Here is a 19235-nt window from a genome sequence, read left to right as displayed (position 1 = left end):
CTAAGCAACAAAAACTCTGTTCACATTGAAAAACTAATAAAAAGTTTCTGGTAGATTGAGACACAGAACTGGGCTGTCAGACATGTTTGGATAATGTAGGTGATACGTGTAATATGTGTCAGGATTCTATTGCTTGGTTGCTAAATGTTTTCTTTAATGTAGCTGAGCAAAAACTTCTTCTACTTTCATCTGTTTGAGCTACAGAAGACCCCAAAATTTTCTAAATGATCTGATTATAGTTAAAAGTCTGTGCAGATAAGAAGAATGATACATGGATCTGCAAGACCCTTATTTGCATCCAAAAGTTCCTTATCCATACCTACAGATATTAGAAGCTTTGTAAAGTAATTTAAACTGCTACTGATTCAACAAAAGGCTTGTCCCAGCCCTGAATTTTTGTCTGCTTGAAGTCCACACTTGGCTTTGATGTGAATTAAGGATGGACATTTTGTGTGTAAGTGGTGAAGAAAGCTGTTAAATATGTTTATAAAAGGTGCATAGCTATTGTCAGAAGCAGAGAAATTATTTTCATATAGCCATATTTCATGCATTTCTAACTAAAGTCACAGACATAAGTATGGAAATACGAAACACACACACACACACACACACACACACACTCACTCACTCACTCTCTCTCTCTCTCTCTCTCTCTCTCTCTCTCTCACTTTCTCTCTTTTCTGTGTAGTGAGTAATAATCTATCCATTTATTAAACAGTGGAAGTGCTGGCAATTATAAAAGTATAATATGATGTGTAAATATGTATCATATTCACGGCTTTTAGTAGGATCTAATTGAAATTTTTGAGAAAGCATCTGGTTCAGGTGATTAAGTGAATAGTTCATTACATGTTTTCTTTTATAGTTAGTTCCTCTTTGTAATTAATATTCAAAATGCATAAAAGCTAATGTCCCTTTGGTGTAGGGAAGTTGTTCAGTAAATAATGATATACAGGACATAAAATCCCGTCTAAGGCCTGCGATCATTTTTATGTTAATAATTGGCTATCAGTGCTGTAAAATCACAATAAAGTCATGAGGTGTTCAGTTGACTTTTTTATTAGAACATGTTACGCGATTGGGATTACACCCATCTTCAGACGTCTGTTACAAAAAATACAAAACATAAGTGAACAGCACACTCAACACGTCTCAATGTTACAGAAAATGAGATCTGGTCATATGAGTTACATATCACAAATCTTCAACTCCTTCCTAACCAAGCCATAAGCTGGCCAAAATAGAAGATAGCTTAAGTGTTCAGCATTTAGAACCAAAAGGGAAGATTTTAGATAACCTTGAAGATCTGGAGATCTACGCTCATATACAGCACGCTTTCCACCCAGTCTTTAATGAACAGGCTTCCGGTGGGAACAACTGGTTGCTTGGCTTGTTTGAATGGATACTATTTTGAACGTGATGTCTATTATCACCTCATAAGTAGTACGATAGTGAATTTTATTGGAGCTGGTGGTGTTCTGTGCATGTACCGTTATGATAGGCTAGGTTTTTTGCTGTGTGGTTGGCTAGTTTAACGTCATACGGGGAAAGTTAGATGGGCAGATAGGTTGGCATATACGGATTTGTTCACCACTGTACCCTTTGGGTGCTCTTTGGTGACACTGTGGTTTATTTTATTGATTTTAGACTTTAAAGTTTTAACATTTTTAATGTTGTGTTTTTGTTTTTTAAAAATCTAGAGCTTTCCGGTATCTGGATAGCATAGGTAGGATTCCTGCAATTATCGTGCCACTAGTTTATATAAGGAATGTATAACGTATAACCCACGTGTGTTTTGGGATTTTATGAAAATGCTCTTCCTCTCACCATTAAACTTTCTCCATGGGGTAGAGGGGTGTAAGTTGTTGTTTGAAGGCTTCAGTTTGGGCAATCGTGGCCCATAAGTGTCACTTGGCTGTAATTCGATAGGCGGATGGGGTGTTAATGTGTATGGAAGGACTATTCTGATTGCTAGCCATAATTACACCCTGTTAGATGTTATATGCTGAATATATTATTATTAAATTACATGTGAACGCATGGAGCACATGACCATACAGCGCCCCCTACCGAGGGCGCTTCGCTGCTATTTGACTTGTTTAGCATCAGTATACGCTCTGCTTCAAGACTGCTTGTGTCACAGTCATATGTTATTCGATACTTTCTTTGAGTTGTCAAGGCTGTATTCCTGGTTGGTTAGGAAGGAGTTGAAGTTTTAACTCATTTTCTGTGACGTTGAGACATGTTGAGTGCGCTGTTCATTTATGTTTTGTACTTTTCTGTAACGGATGTCTGAAGGTGTGTATAATCCCGAAACGTGTAAAATGTTCTAATAAAAAAGTCAATTGATCATCTCATGACTTTATTGTGATTGTATAGCATTGGTTGCCAATTATTATCAGTAAATAATGCCTCTTCCTTTTTTTCCTGGCCATTAACATGTATCCTTTCAGGTGCTTTTTAAATCTGATGTTTCTTAATCTTTTTTTTATTTTCAAACAATTCCAGCAAATGGTAGGGTCATAACGAACGATCAGATGGCATCTAGGCAAGACATTCAGACACTTATTACAAGTAACATGCTGTGTTACTGACTTCCTGGTTGCAACAGGGAGGTGGGGGGCAACAGTGGTTAATATCCTTAAACATTTGTGTGCAATGTTATGTCATAATGATGGGTAATGATGCAACTGAGATGAGCACTGTTGTGGATGATGGGTAAAGAGAGTTAAAATGTCAGGAACTGCAGAAACTTTAGCTCCAATAGTGTCTGCATTTGCGTTGTTTTGTCACATCTACTGCTCCCGACATGGTGAATCACAGAGGTACCATTACTTGTGCAGACTGGTGTATCACAACTTGACAATGAGCTCTACAGCTATTGATAAGCATTGGCAGTGTATGTGCAGTGACTGAGCGTATTGGATATTTGAAGCATCGTTTTTTCTCCGACACCTTATAGCAGTTGTTGGTGATGTAGATGATGGTGTGAACACTAAGAAGGTTAATTTGAAGAGAAGTAGCAAAATAATAATTTTTGCAGGTGTTATCTCTGTTTTCCTGCAAGCGATGAGGTTTGTCATTCATCTATCAGTTGGCTGCTATCAAGATCATGGCTGGCAGTGTGCAAATCTTCTTCTAGCAGTGGTTGAGTTGATGGTTAATTAACATAATAAACAACAGAGGGAAGCTACAGACAAGGGAAAATATGTCTGATCTGGTAAAATCTACTGCATTGTTCCTCCATTGACACACAATGAATTGACAAGGTAGCCTGATACACAAGCCGTGTCCTATGCCTCCTTGCTGCAGGACAAGAATGTAAATTATAACCATTCAATTACACTGAAGAGCCAAAGAAACTGGTACACCTGCCTTATATTGTGTAGGGCCACCGCGAACATGCATAAGTGCTGTAACTCGACGTGGCCTGGACTCGTCTAATGTCTGAAGTAGTGCTGGATCCTGCAGGGCTGTCCATAAATCCGTAAGAGTACAAGGGGGTGAAGATCTCTTCTGAATAGCATGTTGCAAGGCATCTCAGATATACTCACTAATGATCATGTCTGGGGAGTTTGGTGGCCAGCAGAAGTGTTTAAACTCAGAAGCATGCTCCTGGAACCACTCTGTAGCAATTCTGGACATGGGGGGGGGGGGGGGGGGGTCACATTGCACTGCTGGCATTGTGCAAGTCTGTCGGAATACATGACGGACATGAGTGGATGCGGGTCATCAAACAGGATGCTTATGTACATGTCACCTGTCAGTTTTATCTAGACGTATCAGGGGTCCCATATCACTCCAACTGCACACATCCCACACCATTGCAGGACCTCCACCAGCTTGAACAGTCCCCTGCTAATATGCATGGTCCATGGATTCAAGAGGTTGTATCCATACTCATACATGTCCATCCACCCAATAAAATTTGTAACAAGACTTATCCGACCAGGCAACATGCTTTCAGTCATCGATAGCCCAATGTTGGTGTTTATTGACCCAGACGAGGTGTAAAGCTGTGTGTCGAGCAGCCATCGAAGGTATATGAGTGGGCCTTTGGCTCCAGAAGCCCATAACAATGATGTACCATTCAATGGCTCACACACTGACACTTGTTGATGGCCCAGCATTGAAATCTTAAACAATTCTCTTCAGTTGTCGCTGGTCCCCTGTTCTCGGTGGATCATTTTCCAGCCACAGTGATGTCTGAGATTTGATGTTTTACTGGATTCCTGATATTCATGATATGTTCGTGAAATGGTCGTACAGGAAAATCCTCACTTATTGCTACCTCAGAGATGCTGTGTCCCATCCCTCGTGCACCAACTATAACACCACATTCAGACTCACTTAAATGTTGATAACCTGCCATTGTAGCAGCAGTAACCAATATAACAACTACACCAGACACTTGTCGTCTTATACAGGTGTTGCCGACTGCAGCACCATATTCTGCCTGTTTACATATCTCTGCATTTAAATACACATGTCTGCACCAGTTTCTTTGGTGCTTCAGTTTATATGATAGGCACTGGATTAAAACGGTCCAACCCTTGAACGATAGAATGTGAGTGGTGAAAACGTGGAGAATTTTTTTCACTAGCATGAAAGGTAACAGAAGCCCAGGCAGGGCACTTCTATTCCAGTATCATATGAAATAGTGCACGGTTTACCGCATACTGGATGATAGCAGCGTAACTATGAACACTACTGAATGTGAACTTGGAGATGAATTTAGTTACCTGCAACCTCACAAATGGAGCCACGTATGGTGACAAACGGTGCCCAAAGCACGCTCTGCGATGCTAAGATGGCAACTGGCCTGAACTCGTGACTGTCATGACTACTCACTTCCATTCAGTGCGATTGACTAGTCACAACTGGGCGATCATGGCGCCTCTTATCACTTTTGTGGCTGGGTAGTCCTGAACACAGTAAGCTTCTGCTGACAAGAAGATGCCTGTATAGCCAACCTAACTAGCACTGCAATTACTGTTAGCACCCTGGTGCAAGAGTCAGCAGCAACAGTCCAGGGGCTGGGATTGCTAAAGAGGCAGCAACTTCTGCAAAAACGGTGGACACTCTCTTGTCTGTACATGGCAAGTAGCCATAGCCTAAATTTGAAACTAACAACTAGCTAATCCTCTGCCAGTATTCACCATGCTGTGATATTGTAGAATTAATCAACTTAGGACCCAAAAAATTCATCTTCCACCATGAGCCCATAGTCCACTGTATAGGCAAGCCAATGGTGATCTCAAATTATCAAGGAAAAATAGTCTGATAATGAATAATTAAAGATTAATTATGAGTTTTGAAATAACAGTTTAATAATTCGAAATGCATATGAAACTAAAGGTAATTTTCTGAATAACCTGAATCTGCTGTTAGAAGCATTGATTTAATTTACTTGGTGCCCTCTCCCTTTGTCACTGAGCTGAACCGTGCTGCAGTGGAGCTGGTGGCAGGCATTGTGGACAGTCCATGGAAAGTCTGCAGTCTACAGGCTCATCCCGCACCGCACATATGACCCTAGTTTTTGTGCCCTAAAACAAAATGGACAGACATCCTGTGCTGTTGGTTCTATGCCATAACAGAATGTTAATGGGCACTAGTAGCCTTTTGGTTTCTTCTCCAAGAAGATTACAGACAAGCATTGCTGTTGGCCACCATTTTACATGTAACTCTTAACGGCCTATGAAGCAGTTAGATTCTTCAGTTTTGTGGTGGAAGGCAATGTCTTCGCTATATACGTAGACCATCGGCCACTGTCTGTGAAAATATAAGAGTCATGAAATAATTATCCCCAGTGCAAGTCATCTACCTAAATTTTATTTCACAGTAACAAACTGACATTTGGCATATAAGTGGTTCAAAAAGTCTTCACCTCTGAATCTCACTGAGTAGTTGAAGGACCTGCTGAAAGGCAAGACGGCTCTGCACTTGCTTCACATGCCACTGCCAGGTGCTGAGGAGCTGATAAACTGAAATGATTCACTAGCGGCCACATGTACAAGCTCTTCTATGACAATAGGTTTTATATTCTCTACATGGATTCAGCCAACTGGGCATTCACACTATGAGGGTGGTAGTAATGCAGTGTTACGTGTGACCCAGTATACAAGACTGCCGTACATGGACTCGAACCAGCATTCTCTACCAAAAGTGCAAAGTAATAACTGCATGTCCGAGGTCCTCTCATAACTTCTGACAACTTGGAGGCATGCTTCTTGTGCCTGGACTTGATAGGATCTGCCCAAGTTTGAACATAACTACTGGTATTTTGTCAAAGTGCTTGACAGTACATCAGTTAGCTGGAGTTATTGCCATGGGAAACACAAACTGCCGAGAACATGGTGTGCACCTTCACCAGTGGTTGGATTTCGCATTTTGGCTGTCCCCAACAAGTGACATCTGACCGGGATAGGCAGTGGGATGAAGATATCTTTCGTGGAATGACCCATTTGTAAGAGGTACATCTGATAAGGACATCACCATATCATGCACGTGCAAACAGCATTGTTCAGCACCTACACCACTACTCGAACGCAGGTGTAATGTGCCACACACAGGATTCGTGGATTGGTGCCTTTTTGGTAGTGCTGTAGGGGTTGCACGGTGCATTAAAAGAAGACCTGGGGGCCTCCCCAGCAGAGCTGGTGTAGACTGAACCTCTGCATCTACCAGGAGAGTTTTTTCAAACAACCACCTGGCTCCCAGCACTCTGCTGAAGACTTCCTCATGGAACCCCAGAAGCAAGTGAATGCCACACAACAGAGTGGAACAGTACAGTATGGAAAATAGACTACCATCATTTTCAAAAATTTGGCAATCACAGAGCACGTTTTCCTCCGACCGGGCACACAGCGCAGAACATCGGAACTGCCCTACTGATGCCCATATGCAGTTATGGAATGAAATGATAGGGACACTCCCTCTCTGCATTAAAGGGATAGACTCATTAGTGTCCATTGATTGGTGTAAGATAGCCTATCTAAATGCAGAAGATGCCTCCGAAATGCAGACGATCGCTGGACGTAGAACATCTTCCACACTGCAGCCGCCAGCCCTGCAACATTGTTGAGAGCAGTGCCGCCCACCTGGAAACTGACCAGTAACCTCCCATCTAGATACAGTAGTCACCTTGCAACACCAGCTGACTTCCCATCATACACACACAACAGGAACACATTACAGAAGGAAAGTGGGGTTCCATTTCGATCCAGGAGACATTTATAGTTAAAGCCAGTAAAAACTTTTTTATTTTTTATTTATTTTAAATTTGTTTTCCATGTGGAGATGTGGTTTAGCGACTACAGCTTGCAGGTCACTCCATTCCTATCCGTTGGCAATGTTGTGAACAACCAACACTGGGAAGACCGCATTCCTCAGCAGTCAGTATGCCTGTGTGTGTCACGCCATGAATATTGACATGTGAGCAGTTACTGGACATGCGTTACATAGCAATAACAAGTAAGACTGGAATGGTATATATGATGTCAGTTTTGTGTTACATTGTTGCATTGACAAATAAAACAACGGTATCTTAAAGTGAAGTGTGCTATTTATTAAATACCTACTCACTTCATATCGGTGTGCAGACTATCAATGCAGATACAATGAAGTAATTTTTCCTTGGATTGCTTCTGTTATCTTGTATGAGATTAGGTTGATTGGGATCCATGGGTAAACCATGTAAAACGTGTGCTTTGAGTTTGACACATTTGGGCAGCTTAAATTCATTATTGTCTTCTCATAACTTTAAAATTTTATGTTTTATCCAGCAATGCTGAAGTGAATATCTGTCATCACAAGACTAATTGTTGAATCTATTCAGACAAGTTCTCTGCAGACTGTCTTGTAATGTCTTTTCTCAATATGCCTTTCTTCCAGTGATGAAACTGTGTGCAAGTTACCAGTACGGCAGAATTCTGAATGTCCAATATGCCACAGTTTAAACAATTTTTTCACTTTAACTGTTCCAGCATGAATTTATTGTGGCCTGTATCTCTTGTTAGAGATGTTAGGGTTTAGTCTCTCAATCACTTCTAATTCCACTTCTTTTGAGTAACATTAAGTGTGTTGTGTACCTGTTGCCCACACGCAGTCTCTGATGGCTGTCAGTGTGAGGAAGTGTATGAGGACACACACTGTGTTTTGAGACAGAACAACCAACGCTCACGCCAACAGGTGTGGAGCACGCTGAAGAAGCGTGGGAGTCAGCAGTGGAAGCGCCGCCGCCGTGGGTTCCTGACATCATGGCTCCCCGTTGTATGGCGTGTGCTGCCGCGTTCACTGTCGTCCGGCGCCGTCACCACTGTCGCAACTGTGGAAAGGTTTGTGAGACTGTACGTTTTAGGGCCATTAGTATATCTGTCATCCCATATTGTGCTTGTAATTTTTTGCAGAAATAAATTAGAGAGACCTTAAGAAGAATGAATCTATAGAAAAAGAAACCAACTTCACAATGAATGCAGCGTTTTGAACACTTAAATATATATTTGTGATATAAATTAATAGAGGGAAACATTCCACGTGGGAAAAATATATCTAAAAACAAAGATGATGTGACTTACCAAACGAAAGCGCTGGCACGTCGATAGACACACAAACAAACAAACAAACACACACAAACACAAACATACACACAAAATTCAAATTGTGTGTATGTTTGTGTTTGTTTGTGTGTCTATCGACGTGCCAGCGCTTTCGTTTGGTAAGTCACATCATCTTTGTTTTTAGATATAAATATATATTTGAATTGATTTTAATATGGAGCAGAGGACATGTGGAAACAGCATCCCATTGTGCCACTAGCATGAATTTGTTACGTCTTTAATCCATTTGTGACTGATTTGATGCAATATTTAAAAACCCTCCTATGAAAGGAGTGCAACAATCAAATCGTATTATATATTTGTGACATTATGCCAGAATGAGGGAGATCTGCAGTGTATTAAACTCAAGAAATACTTCAAAAAGCCAAGATTGTTGGTAAAGCATTTATTTGGATAACCAGTTTCGGTAGGACTACGTTACAATCTCTGGATCTGCAATGAACAGAACGTAGTCAAGAGGATAATAGGTTTACAAGCCATGTAATAAAAATGTACAGAATGAATTGTCCACATATTTGGAAAATTAACGTACCTTACGCTATAAAAATTAACATAATCTCATGATTTATGCTATGTTTTGTGTCACATCACAAATATGCATGTGAAGATCATTAAATCACTGGATATCAGCATGTCAGATATAAAATAAACAGTGTGTACCAACAGTAGCTGAGTACAGACTGAGGTGCAGAAAAAACACAGCTCCATAAGCCTGCCAGGTGGCACTGCATTCATAGAATTTAGAATTGTTTTGTGTAAAGCAAAGGCATGAATATACAATACCGAGTAATTGTTAATATGCTAATTGAAAAAGAGCTTTCAAAAAACCATTACCGCATTTATACAGAAAGCATAATTGAAATCAAAAACCATAGTGATATTAAAACAACAAATGTTTATAAAAAGTTGTAGGGGAGTCTTAAGACTTGGTTTATATAATCAGTTTATGACATAATCCAGTAAGTAATCAAGCCAAACATTCTTCATACTCTATAATGTGCATCAATAAAACAGGCTCCAAATTGGCATATTTGTATTTGGAGCAACAAACTTGGTAATTTATTCATGAAATATTCAGATTTGAAGTATTCAGATTCTATACCTAGAAATTGCAATATAAATCTGTGGTGACAAAAGCCATGGAAAAACTCCTAATATCATGGCAGTCCTCCTTATGCCCAGTGCAGTGCAACAGTTAGACATGGCATGGACTCAACACGTCATTGGAAGTACCCTGCAGAATTACTAAGCCGTCCTGCTTCAATATGCGTCCATAATTGCAAAAGTGTTGCCAGTGCGGGATTTTGAGCACAAACTGACCACTATCAGTATTCCCATAAATATTCGAGGGGATTCACGTCAGGCAATTTGCATAGCCCAATCATTGACTGGAACTGTCCAGAATGTTCTTCAAATCAATCATGGTGAGAAGTAATGCCCAAAATACAGTATTCTCTGCACACTCTTGACACTGTGGTTTTCAAAATGTTGAATTCCCTTATGATTTCTGAAATGAAATGTCCCATGTGTCTAGCTCCAACTAACATTCTGCATTCGAAGTCCGTTAATTCCTGTTGTGCAGCCATAATCACATTGGAACTTTTCACAAAATCACCTGAACGCAAATGTCAGCTCCACCAATGCACTGCCCTTTTATACCTCGTGTACGCGATACTGCCGCCATCAGTGTATGTGCATTTCACTGTCATATGACTTTTGTTATCTCATTGTATACAATTATTATACAGTGGAAAGTCCAGGATGGAATGAAACAATATCATGAAAAGGAAAGTTGCTACTCACTATATAGCGGAGATGCTGAGTCGCAGATCGGCCCAACAAAAAGACTGTCACAAATAAAGCTTTTGCACCCCCCCCCCCCCACACACACACACACACACAGAGTCTTGGGCAATGTGAGTGGCAACTTTCCTTTTCATAATAGTGTTATATAATTATTCATCATCAGTTTTCTGCTATATTAGCAGGTCCTTTGCCTCTCCATTTTCTGCGATCCATTGCTTCCTTATTAAGGCTGCTGTATGTTGTACCGTCCATCATGTCATTCAGTATCTGAAATCTCTCCCTTCCCCGCTTCCTTATCCCTTCTACATAACCTTCTAAAACTGTTTTTATCAGTTCATCATTCTTTCTTAATATATGCCCAATCCAATTTCTTGTTCTTCTTTTTATTACATCTAGTAACTGTCGTTTCTCTCCCACTCTTCTCAGTACCTCTTCATTTTTTACACTGTCCATCCAACTTATTCTTCCCATCCTCCGCCATGTCCCCATCTCAGAAGCCTCCAGCCTTTTTCTGTCTTTCTTCCTCAAAGTCCATGTTTCAGCGCCATACAGAACAACATTCCATACAAGACATTTTATGAGTCTTTTTTCCTGAATTCTCTGTCCAGACCGCTGCAGAAAATTCTCCTTTTTTTATAAAATGCCTCTTTTTGCCATTGCTATCCTTGTTTTAATTTCTGTGGTCCACTTCCAGTTGGTGTTTATCCTGCTTCCAAGATACTTAAAATTTTGCACCTGTTCTAATATTTCTCCATTCAGCTTAATTTTTATTTCTTTATTTCCTCCTAGTGCCAATACTTTTGTTGTCTTTGTATTAATTTTTATTCCATTTTTTTTTCTATTAGCTTCAATGGTGTCCACCAAATCCTGTAATTCTTTTCCCCCTGTGGCTAGAAGGACCAAGTCGTCAGCAAACCTCAAACACTGTACTCTTCTTCCTCCAGTTTCTACTCCTTTGTCATCTAATGAGCATTGGTCAGTCATATTTTCCAAGTAGAGGTTGAAAAGGGTAGGTGATAGACAGCATGCTTATCTTACTCCTTTTCCTAGTCTGATCCAGTTTGTACTTTCTCCTCTCACTTTAACTGAGGCTTTTTGATTAAGATCTAAGGAGTTTACAGGTCTTCTGGTTTTCCAGTCCACTCTCTTTTCCCCCATTATAGTTACCAGCTTGTCCCAAACCAAATAATTATTATGGTGTCTTACATGTTACATGACTATCAATAGAGTATGATGTCTAGATACATCATAATGTTTGCTTGATGTGTAGGTTAATTTATGTTGTGTGTAGACATTGGGCATTAAACAATATAATTTACATCATAGATACAGTATAAGTTCACAGTTCATTGTCTTTACATGCATATTCATGATGTAACATGATGCATAGCACAAATGGAGGAGGTTATGTGAATTTGTAGAGCATAAGAAGTGTATGGACAATAAATTTTGTACTTAATTATACTTCCCTGTAATGCTATTACCCTGTCAACTTGGTTCTATCCACTGCAGGTCTGTGGATGGTAATGTAGACTTACTGAAACCTGTTATCGAAATATACACTTTACTGGTGATCTTGGCCTTTTGAATTAATATACTCAGAAGAAAAACTTCAAATCATAATGGCTGGTTGAGTGCATTATTTCTCCTGTCCTTCCCTTAGCCTTTCTGTAGTGATGGTGATGCCCCATTTTCCAGTCTCCGTAGCTGCTGACAAGGCACAGTATTCTGTGCATGATTTGCATCCATCAATTGTTCCAGGTGTCTAAGTACTATATAATAGTTGTGTTTCCCCCAGCCATGGGCTGCTCCAGCACAATTGACAGTCTTCCTTAGCTTCCCATATACCACTTACATTTTATTACACTTTCAGATGTCTTTGCTAAACCTTTTATAATAGCTAGGACCACTCTGTAACTTTCATGAAAGATACGATAAAAATGCCCTGGTATATTGTCAAGGCTTTTATAAAAATTCTTTTAGGAAACAAGTTTGACATAGCTCTTTGTAGAATAATATGGGGTTTGGGAGAATTGGCTACATATTGTGCACTACCTGCAACATGAAGATCAGCTGAAAAATTGCATACTTGGTTCCCATTCTGGCGGCCTTATAAGTTGTGTTTGTGTGTGAATGTTGGTACTCATTCATTAAATTCCAGGTGGATTTCCAATCCTCATTTTACTTGTAGTCTGTGTATCTGTTGATCTGGTTTTCATCAGCTTATTCGGAATTGCATCTTTTATGACACCATCCTAAAGCCTGATAATATGAGCCATAATTGATGAAGTGGGAGTGGCGTTAGAGACCATGCATTGAGCTTTCATTTGATTAATTGTTCAGCTATTGCATGACATAGCATGTTGACATGGAATGCAGTAATTCCTTGGCTTCTGTAAGTCTAAATTATCTTTAACATTGTAAAATAAGATGCTTGTTGTGGCTAGTGGGCTTGCTGCACATTTAGTGCTATACTTCTACACAATTTTCTAAGTTTTCATGGTATACTACTATAAAACAGTGCTATTTGTAGTTGTATGAGAAAATAAACTAGAATATGTTATGTGTTTTGTAATGTGTCTGTAGCAGTGCAAATGTTGAGACACAGTTGAAAAAGCAGTTCAGACATTTATTCTTATTTTTTTGTTAATGCATTAGAATTTGTCTTGCTTCGTCCAAAATAATCCAATGTTTCATAGTCTGTTTATAGAAATTTATCTTTGACATAATAATACTTGAAACATCATGAAATTTTATTCTGAATGTCCATAGGTATTCTGTGCCCGATGCAGCTCCAATTCAGTCCCACTGCCGAGGTATGGGCACGTCAAGCCTGTCAGAGTCTGCAACCGCTGCTTCGTGTATCAGGTGACGCCATTCACATTGGAGGAGTCAACTCCTACACGATCCTAGGAGTAAGTGCTTGTAACAGCCAGTGTGCTGTTCATAATAACCACTGCGAAAATGAACATAAAGATGTCTTTATTTTGTGATACTGAAAATTGAAGGAAATAAGGGTATAAACTTAAATCTAGAAGACTAGATACATTATGATGTGATGTAAACTTGGAAAACAAATACTAACATTTGAATTGTTCCATTCACATGTTGGGAGATTTCCATTCTTACAGATTTGTTTTTATATTCTAGTGGGTTATTTAAAAATATGCATGCCTGCCTTAGTACAGAATGATCAGTAGAAGTTGAAAATACCACTTCAGTTGTCAGGTTATTTTTATTTTAGAATGCTTAAACCACAACTGTTTTCCACCTCTATGCCCATCATCAGATGTGATAGTGAAACAAGGGGCTGAAGCTAATAATAATTTTTACATGTATTAGTACGTATGAGAAAACAAGAAAGAAGTACCATGTAACATATTGGAAAACAGCAGCCGCACTTGGTGTGGTAAAACCTAAGTCAATGCCATAGTGACACCAGACAATACTGTGGACGAGTGCCTGGATAAAGAAATAAGCAATGAACATCAGGACATGTACTTTGTGCTGTGACCCCGAGTGCCATGAAAAGACACCAGCAAGTGCAGAGCATGGAGAAGTGTACACGAAGGAGGAAGCAAACTGGTATACCAGATTGGCACAAGTACTGCCATCTGTTGATGGGAAGAACAACACGAGACCAACTAGCTCAACTGTTAACAATTGGAGTTCGTGATTTACATGCAAAATGGGAAAAATTTACAGGAAAGTTGCATGAAAAGCATTACGAGTGGTAAATAAACTTATTGAACACAGGCAGTACAGAACTGTAGTAAAACTCCTAAAGCTGCTGAATTAAAGCTTATGTATAAACCTTAATTTTTTTCCCCTTTCCATGAGTGGCATGCAAATTTTTGATTTATACGGGACACACAGATGATGTGGAATAATGTGTCACTGCTATTGAAAAACATCTCACTACTAAACAAAATGAATTGTAGCTAAACCTTAAAATCCTCACTGCCAAAACATTCTTTACCAATTAATAGTTAGCAGCAACAACACCAAAGGAACATGTTAAAAGTAAGAGCAATTCAGAAACTGCTAACAAAAAGCTGGCAACTCGAAAAGGCTTATATGAGGTAAGATGCGAGAAAAGTTTTACGTCTTGAATGACAGGCAAATTTTAATTTATTGAGTACAAAGATAATGATGCATGATAACATGCCATAGTCATAGGATAAAAAATTAAAAATATGCAAACTTTTACTAAAAGAGGGCATTTTTCAGCTATGTAAAATACAAACTGGTCCTTGAAGTCCACACAGTAGGAAATAGGCATATGCCAAATAGTAGCTAAGCCTAATTAAGGGCCATGAAAAATTGTGGAAACACTGACCCAGTGAAGAAGTATATATGTGTCATGAACAATAATCAGAAGCCAGAAGGAGATGTGCCACATAGAGAAGCATTGGCACTGAGAATACTGTTGTGTTTCTAAATGGGAAGTACTGTGTTAGTTGGTGACTGTGATTAAGTGATAGACTACAAATCCCTTGGTATGGACTTCAGTCCATAGCTGATCCTAATTCTTTTTGTTATTTATTATATTACTACATTAACCTATGGCATTTCTTTTGGGGTGAAGACAACTTCAACTTTTGTATAAAAATCAAGGGCAGGTATGTAGCAGTTGTTCTAAAGAAACAAAAGGTCTTTTCATGTTTGGAAATACACACACACACACACACACACACACACACACACACACACACACACACACACACATTTCGGAAGCTTTTTATATAAATATGTATCAAAAAATCTGATGGAAACAGAAGCAGACAGCTGAACCTACCTACTTGACTTATTTCCCTGTGCATGCTGTGAAACTGGAGCAAGTTGGAGATTCTAACTGAAATAGTGTTGAACCTCTGCCTCTGGACAATCTGCTGTATGATTAGCATCAAAATGAATTATGGACTGTGTTGAAACCATAAAAGAAGAGAAATGAAGCAGTTAATATGTGGTGTTACAGAAGCATGTTAAAAATTAAATGGACTTAAAAGATACAAAACAAGGATATTCTTGACAGAGTTCATGAGAAACTGAATGACAAGACATGAATTAATAAGATATCAGTGAAAAACTTCCATTCTGCTGGAGGAGCCAAAGAGGGCAGACACTGTAAGGGCAGAGAGACATTGAAATATATAAATCTAATCATTGAAAATGTGTGGCGCAGGTGTTGCTGTTAGATGGTGAGATTGGCACAGGAGATGAAACTGTGTGGCTGCATCAAACCAGTCTGATGATTGATGACCCAAAAGGAAAAGGGGATGTGGGAAACCTGAATAAGGTGTAAGACTGCACACTCAGAGTGAAATTCAGCATGTGACAACTGTCTCATTTCCTTTCAGCAGTTCTCATCATTGTCAATTGTAGGTTATGCTTGTGTGTAGGTATCGCCCACAGTTAGTTTCAAACATGTAATATTATTCTGTATGCAATGTTAGTCCTGGTTGTGTTGTTGTTGGCTACAATTTATACTCGCACATTGCGGAGTAATACTGAAATGCATTACTGTTTTACTGATTCATGCTGGACTTGAGTCATTGATGTGTGGCCTTGTAATTTCGAAGAGGCCAAGCACTGTTCAGCTGAAGTCTGTTGTCTTATTGGAATGTTTATAGTTTTTCTCTTTCATTCCATTGAGGCCAGTCCTTTGTAAGTGTATGTTACAGGGATTTGAGCTGACAGTTATAGATAACAACGTTGGTTTTTTCTGTAACAGTGTTGCATACATTTGCAATAAAGGAGCACTTACGAAGTTTTTGCTATTAGAAATGTTCATAAGTTTTCAGATTGCAAGTAGTGTAGTTTGTGATGTAGATACACATTGTAATTAGTCTGGGTTTAGGTCTGTTCCATTTGCAGAATTATGGAAATTTTCGCCTACCCTGTGGCTAACCTTTCCTCCAGGACTGCTAGTCCCACAAGGGATGCAGGAGAATGTACATGAAATGTGGAAAATGGGAACAAGTGCTGGTTGAAGTAAAGTTATCAGTGAGGCTTGTGAGTTGTGGCTTGGGTACCTCAGTTGACAGAACATTTGCGTATGAAAGGCAAAAGTTTCAAGTTTGAGTCCCATTCCGGTACACAGTTTCAACCAGCCAGGAAGTTTCATACTGTTCTTTTGGCATTGTTTCAAATCCAAGTGTGTATAACCTTACTTTTGAGGCTGTATTATATTTTCTTGTCAGCATCACCCTTTTCAACTTCATGAAAAAATGCACTGGATGTCAATTTACGTTTTACATCATATACATAATACAAAAGTTTAGAACAGTTCTTAATCAGGAATTTTACAGTGGTAAAGAAATTATCAAAGTACTGCAGCATACCTGAAAATTTAAAGAGTAAGAATACAGATAAACCCAATTGTTCAATTTCGTTTGCTGTTGAGTTACAGAACAGGTGAAAGAACAGATCCACGTAGACCAATATCTTTAACATGGAACAGGGAAGGAAATGACGAGTAACTGTACACGGTACTCTTCACCATGCACCGTATGATCGCTTGTGGAACATGTATGCAGATGCACATGATGTCGGAGGATTGTGCTTTTATCAAGTGTGGTTACTTATTTTTGCCAAAGAACCCAGTGTCAGAAGACTTTGTTCTCACTACAGGTTCTATTTACAGTTTAGGACTCTCTCTCTCTCTCTCTCTCTCTCTCTCTCTCTCTCTCTCTCTCTCTCGTGACTATCTCATGTATAGCATGTCACAGGAGAAATCTTTGAGCGTTGAATGTGTTTAGCTCCAGAAATGATGCTGGCATTTACCAGTCATCTGATAAAAAATTTCATTGTTTGTCTGAGTGGCTGACAACAGAGAGGAACTGAAAGGAACCAAAAGTTGTGTTAGGTAGCTCATGCCATTTCCATCGTCAGTGTCGTCCTTACTGGGGACAAATTACTACTTGCGTTTCACAGGGTTCAAATAATCTACAACCATATCTGTTTGTGCAGTACATAAATTACATTCCATGTTGTACTTATAAAGCAGAGCTAGTGCTCTTTGGAAATGATGCAAGCATTGTAAATCAAGCAGATCACAACTGCAACCACAAAGGAAATATTCAAAAATGTTATTGATTGGTTGTTGGTCTGTGGTCTGTCACTTAGGAAAACAAAGTTCTTTCAGTTCTGTACAAGGCAAGATGTGTCATCATCAATAATAAAATCTCATGGAGGAAAGGAAATGTTTAACCAAATAACATGGAGGAGAGGAACTATTGATCAGAACCTGAATACAAAATCACCTGTGATAGATCTTCCCAAAGACACAATTTCAATGTTGACCCCATTTGTGATCACTGATATTGCTGATGAAAGCATTAGAAAATTGATGTACTTGTGTATTACCATTCATTGATGCCACAAGGAACAGTTTCCTGGGGCAATCCTGCATGTAGATAATGTGTTCGTCACATAGAAATATTCTGTAAATATATCACCTGGTTTCTATCCTCAAACTTAATGTAGGCAACTGTTAAAGATATACTGTAAGCAGTCATTTGTACTGCTAGTAGCAATGCTCACTGTGTGAGGGCCACTGTCGTATGACAGGTGAGCGACCATTACCCAGTAACATTTAGTGTTGTACACTGAGGTGGGAAAAGTAATGGAATGCCTCCTAATAACATGTCAGACCTCCTTTTGCCCAGCATAGTGCAACAATTCAGTGTGGAATGGAGTCAACAAGTCACTGGAAATCCCCTGCAGAAATACTGAGCAATGCTGCCTCTGTAGCCATGTATAATATGGAAGTGTTGCTGGGAGGATTTTGTGCACAAACTGATCTCTTGGTTATGTCCCATAAATGTTCAATGTGGTTCATATCAGGTGATCCAAGTGGCCAAATCATTGGCTCGATTTGTCCAGAATGTTCTTCTAAGCAATTGTGAACAATTGTGGCCCGGTGACAAGGTGCTTCGCCATCCATAAAAATTCCATCATTGTTTGGCTGCAAATGGTCTCCAAGTAGCTGAACATAACCATTTCCAGTCAATGATAGGTTCAGTTGGACCAGAGGACCCAGTCCATCCCATGTAAACACAGCCCACACTATTATGGAGCCACCATCACCAGCTTGCACAGCACCTTGTTGACACCTTGGGCCCATAGGTTTGTGGGGTCTGCACCAAACACAAAACCTACCATCAGCTCTTGCCAACTGAAATCGGGACTTACCTGGCCTGGCCACGGTTTTCTAGTCACTTAAGAGTCCAATCGATGTGGTCAGGAGGCCAAGAGATGTGCTGCTGGCAATGTTGCGCTGTTAGGAAAGGCACATGCATTGGATATCTGCTGCTGTAGCCCATTAATGCCACATTTTGCTGCACTGTTGTAGCAGATGAGTTCACCGTAAATCCTACTTCAATTCCTACAGTTACTTCACCCAATATTGCTCGTCTGTTTGCATTGACAACTCTATGCAGACGCTGCTCTCGGTACTACTTGAAGGTTGTGGGGCTACTGCATTGCCTGAGGTGATAGGAAACGTCTGAAATTTGGTATTCTTGGCTTACTCTTTACACTGTGGATCTCAGTTTATTGAATTCCACAACAATTACCAAAATAGAATGTTCCATGTGTCTAGCTCCAACTACCATTCCACTTTCAAAATCTGCTAATTCCTGCCATGCAGTCATAATCACACTCGAAACCTTTTCACATGACTCACCTGTGTACAAATGGCAGCTCCGCAAATGCAGTTTTCTTTTATACCCTGTGTACATGGTAGCATCGCCATCTGTTTGTGTACATACCGCTGTCTGACGACTCATCACCTCGGTGTATTCCTTT

General features: G+C 39.6%; 1 protein-coding gene across 2 annotated transcripts in view; it reads left to right on the top strand.

Annotated features, from left to right (window-relative positions):
• The window catches only part of LOC126253675 (lateral signaling target protein 2 homolog), a 306841-nt gene that overhangs the window by 274530 nt on the left and 13076 nt on the right, over positions 1-19235 (top strand). The window contains exons 10-11 of one of the 2 annotated variants that reach the window (XM_049955195.1): positions 8108-8336; positions 13197-13339. In XM_049955195.1, coding sequence (XP_049811152.1) covers positions 8108-8336; positions 13197-13296 — 329 coding nt within the window. In that variant the 3' untranslated portion in view covers positions 13297-13339. The remainder of the gene's footprint in view (positions 1-8107; positions 8337-13196; positions 13340-19235) is intronic. The other variant, XM_049955197.1, reaches the window with a different exon arrangement.

Source organism: Schistocerca nitens, chromosome 4 (genome assembly GCF_023898315.1).
Source record: "Schistocerca nitens isolate TAMUIC-IGC-003100 chromosome 4, iqSchNite1.1, whole genome shotgun sequence".
Lineage (NCBI taxonomy): Eukaryota > Metazoa > Arthropoda > Insecta > Orthoptera > Acrididae > Schistocerca > Schistocerca nitens.
Note: the sequence above shows the minus strand (reverse complement) of the source record. Positions and strands in the feature narration are given on the sequence as shown.